Source organism: Mytilus edulis, chromosome 9 (assembly GCF_963676685.1).
Source record: "Mytilus edulis chromosome 9, xbMytEdul2.2, whole genome shotgun sequence".
NCBI lineage: Eukaryota > Metazoa > Mollusca > Bivalvia > Mytilida > Mytilidae > Mytilus > Mytilus edulis.
In genome coordinates, this window is record NC_092352.1 from 79,158,376 (window position 1) to 79,169,249 (window position 10,874).

The 10,874-nt window shown below is 34.2% G+C and overlaps 1 protein-coding gene across 1 annotated transcript; it reads left to right on the forward strand.

The window, feature by feature from the left end:
- The first annotated feature begins 2,289 nt into the window (after positions 1-2,289).
- LOC139489132 (BTB and MATH domain-containing protein 38-like) lies at positions 2,290-7,828 on the forward strand. The gene is made up of 3 exons (XM_071275268.1): positions 2,290-2,338; positions 5,458-5,812; positions 7,170-7,828. Exons 1-3 carry the CDS (start codon positions 2,330-2,332, stop codon positions 7,667-7,669), a joined length of 864 nt encoding a protein of 287 aa, XP_071131369.1. The 5' UTR covers positions 2,290-2,329; the 3' UTR covers positions 7,670-7,828.
- Positions 7,829-10,874: the final 3,046 nt, after the last annotated feature.

The window sequence follows — 10,874 nt, forward strand, 5'->3', positions numbered from 1 at the left end:
AATACTCCTCATGTGGCACCCGTCGTGTTGCTCGTGTTATTTAAAACCGGGCAAATAGTCGAATTCGGTAGTTCATACTAATGAAAAGGGAAAGGGATTGTTATAATGACGAAAGGAACATATCCGATAGCATCTGTGAAACGGTTATTCCATAACGGTCAACCAACTCGTGATGGCGTCCGTAAAATTTACAAAGGAATGAATTGGACTTCACCATTTGGAACTCTTGGTGTTATAGCTTCCATGTGAGCAGCAACCCTCTATCAAGATAATCATGATAGGAAATGCAAACACGGAAATATCGTATCGATTGGGAGATATATGTTCTGTATGCAGGCGCTGCTGGAATGTTGCTACTTAGAAATGGGAAGTTCACAATTGGGAAGTTGATATCCACTGTTTTGTCGTAAAGATTTGTCTTCAACCGACCCTCATTGTCAATTTCTAGATGTAAGTCAATATATGAGGCCGACTTAATTGTATACGTTGTATACTTTCTCTCTAGTTCGATGGGATATATGCGTTCAACATGGTTACCAAATTTTGGATTATTTAGTGAGAGAAGATCGTCTTTATAGCAGAACGTAAAATTAAAGGATATTGCTATCTGTTTATCTTTCTTCCTTAGAAGTTCCTGCATGAATGTACGGGAATGGTAGTGCAAACGCAGTGTACGTATTCCGCACCTCTGGATTTGCATGGGATAAAACATTGAGGATAAAGTAAAATCATGCTCAACATCCGAATGGTAATGCAAAGGAACCAATGTTAATGCCGTAATACCAGAGCGACCCTGGTGGCAAATTGACATAGACTTTACAGAAACAACACCTACTTCTACCTGAGTTTAGAAAGCTATAAAACCAGGTGTAATGCACCATTTTGTAAATAAAACAATGTGTGTAACTAGTCAGGAATATGACAGTTGTTATCTTTTCGTTTGATGTATTTAAGCGTTTGATTTTGCTATTTGCTTACAGACTTTTCGTTTAAGATTTAAACATACAACGATCCACCTATTCTTTGCGCAATAGAATGGACAAGGCGGGGGAAACGTCTAAGCCGTCAAGAAGCTCATTATATTCATTCGAACGTTGCTAATCCGTCCAGTTTGGAATATTTAATAAGTATTCATAAAGAAAACAAATTAAAACATACATTTTTTGTAATTGCAACAGACGTGCAAGTTCTCAAAGGAAGGTTAATCGAGATAATAGAAATCAAATTTTAGTTGACCTTAAAAAATCTTTCATCATGTATTTCAACACCACTACTGAACAGACGTTCTTCATATTTATTTAGCAACTGTGATAAATTGTAACGTACGTGAGCTTTTCTGATCTATGGAACTCTTTTTTCTAATGCTTTGATGCACCACGTGCCTTTGGCTCTTTTTATAAAAATCACTTCCATTAGTATAATTTTGAAAATATAAGTTATTATATCAAATTTATGGATACTCCAGACTGAGTTTTTTTTACTATTTGCTGACCAAAGAGCTACGGATTTTTCCCATTTCAAAACGTTCAGAATTGCAACTCAGCTTAAGGTCGCACTTATTTTCAAAAAAGGTATTGTTTATAATCCATGCATGCAAAGCTTGCCAATAAATATAGTCCTTTTCGTTAGATATTTTTCTAGGATATGACGTACCTATTTATTTTTTAATATTCACTTCCTAAACACTATCATCTAATTATTTCCACTTGTATACCAAGGGCGGATCTAGCCATTTTAAAAAAGGGGGTTCCAATCCAGGGTAAAAAGAGGGGTGGGTTTCCAACCATATGTCCCCATTCAAATGCATTGATCGGCCAAAAAAAAGGGGGGGTGCAACCCCGGAACCCTACCCCTGGATCCGCCACCGAATACATTCTCCGCTTATTTTGTACAGCCATATTGACTTCACAAAAAAGAAGAAAAGATAACTCTAATATCATTGATTTCATAGAAGATTAAGATATATCGACTGAATGATTCTCGTTACTTCTCTTCGCGAAAACTTACATCAAAATTGCTACCGATTCTCACCTGCGTATGGTATCAAAGAAACTTTATCAAAAGTAACTCTAGAAATTCTAGAGTAAAATATAGGAAGGTAGATAAATGATAAAGTTGGAGATCAGAAAACTAAACAATCTTCAAAGAACCCTACAGATCATTGAATATCAGCTTTTCCGAAGGAGTAGTCTTGATTTTTATTTATTTATCAAACTAACCAATTCGAGTAATCTCATTAGAAATGATGGTCACGCTTTTTTTAAAAAGCTTCTATTTGTTTACGGAAACAGTTCATGTTTTACTTCCTGAAACAACATTTTTCAGAAAAATGGCACAGGTAATTTTGTCCTTGAATTTCATAATTTTAGCATGATAACTGTAGTAACAGAGAAAAATCATTAAAAGTGAAATGATTAACATTTTTGTTACAATTATAGTTAATGATGAAGAGGGTCAACAATGCCGGAATTTCTATGGCAATAGAGATGATCTAGTGGAATCTTTGGGGACGACCAATTTATAGGGTTATGGGGGGGGGGGGGGTGTTCTCAGGAGGATTTAGCAAATATAACTCAGCCTTGATAATCACAAAAATAAACGGTTTGTTCTGTGGTAATTTGAAAATAAATAACCTGACATAACCTGACTTACTTGGGGTGTACGTGCTGTTTATTCTAAAGTTTTCTTTGTGTCATGTGCACTATTGTTTGTCTGTTTGTCTTATTCATTTTTAGCCATGGCGTTGTCAGTTTATTTTCGATTTATGAGTTTGACTGTCCCTTTAGTATCTTTCGTCCCTCTTTTACAAATTCAATGTATTGAATATAAATAACTCGACAGGTCTTTTAATATAAAAAAAAAGAAGGTGTAGTATGATTGCCAACAAGACAATTCTCCACAAAAACTAACAACTCTAGGTCACCATACGGCCTTCAACAACGAGTAAAGCCCATACCACATAGTCAGCTATTTATAAAAAGCACCGAAATGACAATGTAAAACAATTCAAACGAGAAAACTAACGGCCTAATATATGTACAAAAAAAATGAACCAAAAACAAATATGTAACACATAAACAAACGACAACCTTTTTATTACAGGCACATACATACAGAATGTGGCAGGGTTTTTAAGCTTTTAAGCCATTTTCTAAAATCTATTCGAAAATAAGATGGCACCAGATCCTTCATTAAATTCATGTTTAAAAAAAAATAATCGGAAAACACTTCCCAAATCTTTTAACAATAAAAGTATAAATATTATTTGAATATAATATATATATATATATATATATACTTGAAATGTCTAAAAATGGGTTTCATTACATTCGAGGTATATTGTCTCAGGAACACTAACCTCACTTTTGTTACAGGGCCGAAACTACATTGAGGCAAATGCCTCATGTAGGAAATTTCAAAACCAAAAGCTTGTCTTCATATCATATTGTTTTCACGGCGAGTGTTTTGTAAGAAGTAAGTTCTGTTCTCCTTCGGACGTAGCCCCTGTTTCTTTTCGGGATATATGTTTCTTATTTATTTCAAGTTTTCAGTGTTATTTGTCTTAATATGGTTTTTCGTTTTGTGTTTTATCTGTGCCCGGGTTTGTCCTTAGTTCATTGCTTGCCCTTTTATTTTCTTTTAGTGTTCCTTTATTTAATTCCTTTTGAAATTTAGTAGTTTTGTTTTATACATACCTGATCATGAGTATTATTTTATTTAAGACTTTTTAGCTAATCTTAATAAAATTGAGAAATGTGTCAAAGCGACAACAACCCGACCATAGAGCAGACATTACAGCCGAAGGCCATCAATGGGTCTTTAAATTGTACCCAAGTTAGGAGCTACATTATGTATATCAATTTGTAATTGAAATGTTTTATAAACATAGGCAATAGTAGTTAGTATACCGCTGTTCGAAAGACATAAATCGAATGAGACAAAACAAATTCGGTTACAAACTAAAACCGAGGGAAACATATCAATTACAGAAGGAAAATTACATGACATAGTTATATTACTGATAATCAGCCCCCTCTTACCTTAATTTGAAAACACACATAATTTACAGGTATAAAAGATTAAAATCCTGCAAGCCGAAATACCAAAAAAAGACAAAATAGAAAATACAGCAGCGTCATACTTAACTATGCGAATTACATTTTTACGGTATCCTACATATTGGGCTTTTGATGTTGTCCCTAAAACTATTTAGTTTTTGCTTTGAGACCAACATTTGGTAAAAAAAAATGATTTTGAGGTGCGGAGTGCACATGACTCTAATCTAAATGGACTAGGATTGTAATGTTTCCAATGCACAAAGGTCGGTCGATCTTTTCCGGCATACCGGCTGCCTAAGACTAAAAACTGACCGCTTTGAAATAGCACAGTAGTACTGAATGTGACCCACCGAATTAGACTATTTACCAGATATGTAATAACATAAGAAACATGTTGGGTGCAACATGTGGAGCAGGATCTGCTTACCCTTCCGGAGCACCTGAGACCACCCCCGGTTTTTTGTGGGGTTCGTGTTGCTTAGTCTTTAGTTTTCTATGTTGTGTCTTCTGTACTATATTTGTCTGTTTGTCCTTTTATTTTTAGCCATGGTGTTGTCAGTTTATTTTCAATCTATGAATGTGACTGTCCCTCTCATATCGTTCGTCTATCTTTTGCGTTAACTACCAACCAATCAATAAATCGATCTTATCAGTCTTTGTGAGAAGTTTTAAGGAGTATGTTTCAAATCCTAAATATAATAACTGTTAACAAAGTAACATGTCGCTAAGAAGTAAGACAGACTTCCTTAATGTCCAATCTGAATCATTTTTTATTGAGAATTTGTTTCTTAATCATGATATTTATTTCTAAGTTGGCCTTCTTTTTTTATAAAAATAAGTTGGACTTAATCTTTCAGTTTGTACTCAAAAGAAAAAGGAATCAACTGTGTTTGTACTACTACAAGCACAAAATAAAAAGATGACAAGTCTTTTTATCCGCCCGTTTATGAGACGAGTTAAGTTATACAGAAGTCAGACCATCCGTCCGTCCGATTGTCCTTATCAACATGTCGGACAAAAATCGAAACGATTTCGCAAATGTTCATGAAACTTTTAATCTATTGACATTAGGTCCCTTTTGATTTTTTTTTTCTATAAATTTCAGATTATGCAAGTACACAAATGCACTTCAAAATATATATTTATTATTAAGCAACATGCATTAAAGGTAAAAGAAAGGAGAAGTGGTATGGTTTCAAAGAATAATTTTTTTTCACGAAAGGATGAGTGGAAAGGATGATATATTTAATAAAATTATTTGAAAAACAAACATGAATTTCAAAGTAAAATTTTAAATCGTTCATATCCAGTGTCGAAAAAACTTTAAGTTCGTTCACTTTGAATATAAAACATCTGTTTACACACCACTTCGTATGATAATCCATTATTGTCATTTCAGATGTTTGGAACTACGCCTACGAGTTTTACGTTTGGGTCAGCTGTTGGAGTCCCAACGGTTTTTGGGGAAGCCCCAGCTGCATCTGTGGATAGGCATGCTGATTGTACTGATGAGATTGACAGCAAAAAGCGTTTGTCTCTTTTTTCTCAGCACGATTTAATAATTAAAATCGATAATATAAAACTGCACGTGAACAAAGAACAGCTGATGGTCCAGTCACCAGTATTTGAGAAAATGTTTACGTCAGACTTTAAAGAAAAAGATAAACAGGAAATAGAATTAGAAGGAAAAGACGTGAACAGTTTTGTTGACTTTCTAAGGTGCACTTTACCAGGAATTGATGAAAAATTCACAGGTAATTATCTTTATCTCACAAACTGTATTGTGGTGTTCACCAATGCTGTGCATTATTATACTTATGTTTAAATATTACAAAAAGGGAAGGGTGGGTAGTCATTGAATGTATGATTTATTACTTATTGAAAAAATCATTAAACTACAATGTACTAGCATGCTTTAGTTGTTCATTTATTTGTCATCTGTTCTTTTTTTCGTGGAGAGATGTCTCTTTGGCAATCTTACGACATCTTCTTAGTTTTATTATACTAAAAAATGCCCCCGAAATGGCAGTACAATTGAGCAAGTGATGAAACAAAGAGAAAGGACAGTGTATTGATTTGGACACGGTTAATGCATTTAGTTCTACATTAATTTTGTATTTATTTACAGAAATGAAAATGAGGAATATAATGCAAAAGACCCCATTCATCTCGGTTGGAAAATAAAATTATTAGATACCCTAAGAAAAGTGTGACCAAGTATAATTTTTTTTCCGTAGTGTATTTTACCCTAAGGACTTAAAATTTCGCGGACAGTACGACGACTGGGCATGTGCGAAAGTGTATAAGACACAGATCGACAATGGTCTCCGAAATTTGATATTTTCTAAAAAAAAAATGGCGTTTTCTGTAGCGTTTGGCCATTAACCATGACATGAAAACAGGTTGACTGATCTATACGTAGATTGCACTATATTAAAAGGTGGTATTCGTAATCAACAAATGCATATTACAACATTTGCACAACTCTCTACCCACGTCAGCTATATAGCTTAAATTTTCAATGTTTAGCTTGAGTGTACAGTACCTCTACGCAATTAAGGAGGCTAGCGGGTACAAAAAAATCATCCAAAATTTAAAAAAAATTATTCTTAACAAACTTTATTTATGACACTATTACATAGAGATTAATACATGGCCTTTTCCATATCAGATTGGGTATCATCCCGAATCCCCCATATCAGCCCGAGGAAAATTCAAGTGGAAATTTAAGTCCCCAATCAATTGGAAAAATCAAAAGCTCAAACACATCAAACTAATGGACAACAACTGTCATAATTTGTATTCATGACTTAGAACAGACATTTTCTTATGTAGAAAATGGTGGATTTACCCTGGTTTTATAGCTAGCTAAACTTCTGACTTGTATGACGGTCGCAAAAAAATCCATTATAGTGACATTTGAAATGTTCAGTAATATATCACTTCTTTGTTGGCTTGTTCACTAATCAGACGAAAGGTCCTTCATTTATGTGTTGTTTTTGAAATGTAGACGCGATATTGCCACACACTGTCGTGTTGTCACCTTTCTCGTTGCAAACGACATTACAGTTACAAAAGCCTACAAAAAAATCTATCATGTTTATTTTATAGATAAAACAGTTCAATCGGTGATTCCTCTGGCAGATGAATATCAAACGTCCAGCACACTTCGAAAAGCAGATCAGTTCCTTGCAGAAAAGAGCAAAGCCATTGGGTATAAAATCACTTCTGAGCAATTAATAACGAACATTCTACAAGCAGAGCTCTATCAACTGCCATCTTTCCTGGAGGAATCTATAACCATTGCCTGCAGGAAATCGTTTGAAAAATTTGTAAAAAATCCAAAATTTAACGATATTACTTCTGAAACTAGATTGAAAATTGCTTTAAAGCGTTGGAGCGACATGGATGCAGTTTTTAAATCAACAAATCATCTTAACCATATATCGGAAAGTGTTGACTTCTATAAGTTGCATGGACAGCCAGTGTTGCCTTCATCACCGATAGATGAACCAGGGCCTACTGTTGGCCGTAGTGGATTTAGTTTTGGAACTTCGTCACATAAACAGGATTTATCCATGTCACTTAAACCATTCATGCAGACAAATTAACCTAAATGGTAGAATTTGGTATGACAAGTAAACGAGTATGTTTCTAGGTTATAACACTCTTCATAATGTATATAAAACCTGTGGGTATATAATTTTTTTTTTAAAAGGGAGGGTATTATCATTTTAATTGGTGTTAAATAAACTGACTTTATATACCTATATGAATTTATTTTCTTTCAGAAAAAAAGGTCATTCAAACCAACCACCAACCCGGACGATTTTCAATGAAATATGCTTCTAGGCATACAAGAATAACCCGTGTGAGTTAAATACTTTTCCCTGATTTAAATGAAAACTATAATTTACTTAAACATTTATAATATAATTCATTTGATAGTTTTCGTGTGTTGTTGGCAATCGGAGGTTGTACTTTTTAATGTTCAATCTTCGATATTCTTAGGACAGAATCAATATCCTTTTATAAGATTAAAGTACCAAATACTTCGTAACGAATGATGACTTTCGTTCCAATGAAGGCACGTGATGTGAGATATATTATTGATGCACAATTTTTAAAGTAAGCCAGATCTAACTATAAATAGAACATGTGGTATGATTGTCAATGAGACAACTGTCCACAAGAGACCAAAATGGCAGACATTAACAACTATAGGCCACCGTACGGCCTTCAACAATAAGCCCATTTGTGTGTAGGGTTTCGAAAAATCTTATTGCTCCGCACTGTATTAGAAATCATATTTTGGCCAACATGAACATTCTTTTTTCGTGTTACATGTGCTTGTACGTGTATCATAATTTCGTGCTCTCTTCGTGTCAGTTCTGAACTTTTTACATCTATGTATACCTTTTATTCTATAAAACTATTAAATAGTCTTATTTTCATTAAAAACAGTTCAGAAATTATGAAAGTACTTTATAGTGGGATGGAGAGAATATAAATTTAAAATATATGATTTATTTGTTTTGCTATTCGAAATAAAAATGTTCAGAATAGTTTAATTTGTATAAAATTGTTGAAAGTTATATGCTTTTCAGCGATAAAAATATCAGAAAAAACGGAGAAAATCCACAAAATCCCCTCTGTCATACACTGACTTCGCACAATGAACTTTCCATACACAGTTATCCAGCGGTAACAACATTCATTTGTGTCTTGCTTCATGCAGTAACAGTGATATTTTTGTTATTTCGCAGAATCATGTATTATCTATATTAATTGGTGAAACTTTTGTATTATTTAACATTATAGAAGAGGGGCGAAAGATACCAGAGGAACAGTCAAACTCATAAATCGAAAATAAACTGACAACGTCATGGCTAAAAATGAAAAAGGCAACCACACAAATAATAGTACACAAAAACATCATAGGAAACTAAATACGGAGCAACACGAACCCGGCCAAAAACTTGGATGATCACAGGTGCTCCGGACGGTAAAGCAGATCATACTCCTCGTGTGGCACCCGTCGTGTTGCTCATGTTATTTAAACCGGACAAATAGTCGAATTCGGTAGTTCATACTAATGAAAAGGGAAAGGGATTGTAATAATGACGAAAGGAACATATCCGATAGCATCTGTGAAACGGTTATTCCATAACGGTCAACCAACTCGTGATGGCGTCCGTAAAATTTACAAAGGAATGAATTTAACTTTACCATTTGGTACTCTTGGTCTTATAGCTTCCAAGTGAGCAGCAACCCTCTATCAAGATAATCATGATAGGAAATGCAAACACGGAAATATCGTATCGATTGGGAGATATATGTTCTGTATGCAGGCGCTGCTGGAATGTTGCTACTTAGAAATGGGAAGTTCACAATTGGGAAGTTGATATCCACTGTTTTGTCGTAAAGATTTGTCTTCAACCGACCCTCATTGTCAATTTCTAGATGTAAGTCAATATATGAGGCCGACTTAATTGTATACGTTATATCCTTTCTCTCTAGTTCGATGGGATATATGCGTTCAACATGGTTACCAAATTTTGGATTATTTAGTGAGAGAAGATCGTCTTAATTGCAGAACGTAAAATTAAAGGATATTGCTATCTGTTTATCTTTCTTCCTTAGAAGTTCCTGCATGAATGTACGGGAATGGTAGTGCAAACGCAGTGTACGTATTCCGCACCTCTGGATTTGCATTGGATAAAACATTGAGGATAAAGTAAAATCATACTCAACATCAGAATGATAATGCAAAGGAACCAATGTTAATGCCGTAATACCAGAGCGACCCTAGTGGCAAATTGCCATAGACTTTACAGAAACAACACCTTCTTTTACCTGAGTTTAGAAAGCTATAAAACCAGGTGTAATGCACCATTTTGTAAATAAAAAAATGTGTGTAATTAGTGTTACGGCCAGAAATCGCCTTTAAATTGTAGCCAACAAAAGACACAAATCAATACTAAAATTTAACAATATTTATTATACAAAAGTTTACAAGAAGTATTTTACAAATATCACTGATAACTTAACTGTCAAAATATGAGTCCACTCTTTTATCTTTATCTGTATCCGGAAATCTTTCGGAATCCAATCTGAATATTATGTTCACTACTAAGGTCACAATCCAGTATGATGTTGTTTGTAGAATAAAAGTGTCAATCCAAATGCCGTGAATACTAATGTCTATCAATGTCTAAGTCCAAGTTTAATTATGAGAGTTTAACTTTAGTGTCTGTATATATAGTGTTGTCATGGAAAATGCTAGAACACTCTATAATGGAACATTGTGGAAAATCTTGAAAGTTACAACGGAAGTTTCTGGAATAACGTAGAAGTTTAAATTACGCATCTTTTATAAGGATCATTCTAGAAAGTTCCAATCGTTCTGTGATTGTTCCAGTGATTCCTAAACTGCACAGTTATAAGATTATTTGGTAAACAACTATCAGGCCATACAACACAAATTAGGCCAACATAAATAAACATAATAATTACAATATCATAACACTAGTCAGGAATATGACAGTTGTTATCTATTCGTTTGATTTTGCTATTTGCTTACAGACTTTTCGTTTAAGATTTTAACATACAACGATCCACCTATTCTTTGCGCAATAGAGTGGACAAGGCGGGAGACACGTCTAAGCCGTCAAGAAGCTCATTATGAAATTGAGAATCCGTACAGAGCTATTTTAGACCATCGAAACAAACAGTTGGACATTGATCTTTCACAAGCATTGGACATTGAAAACATCATTACCGCTATTGATGTTACACTACATCAACAACCGTGAA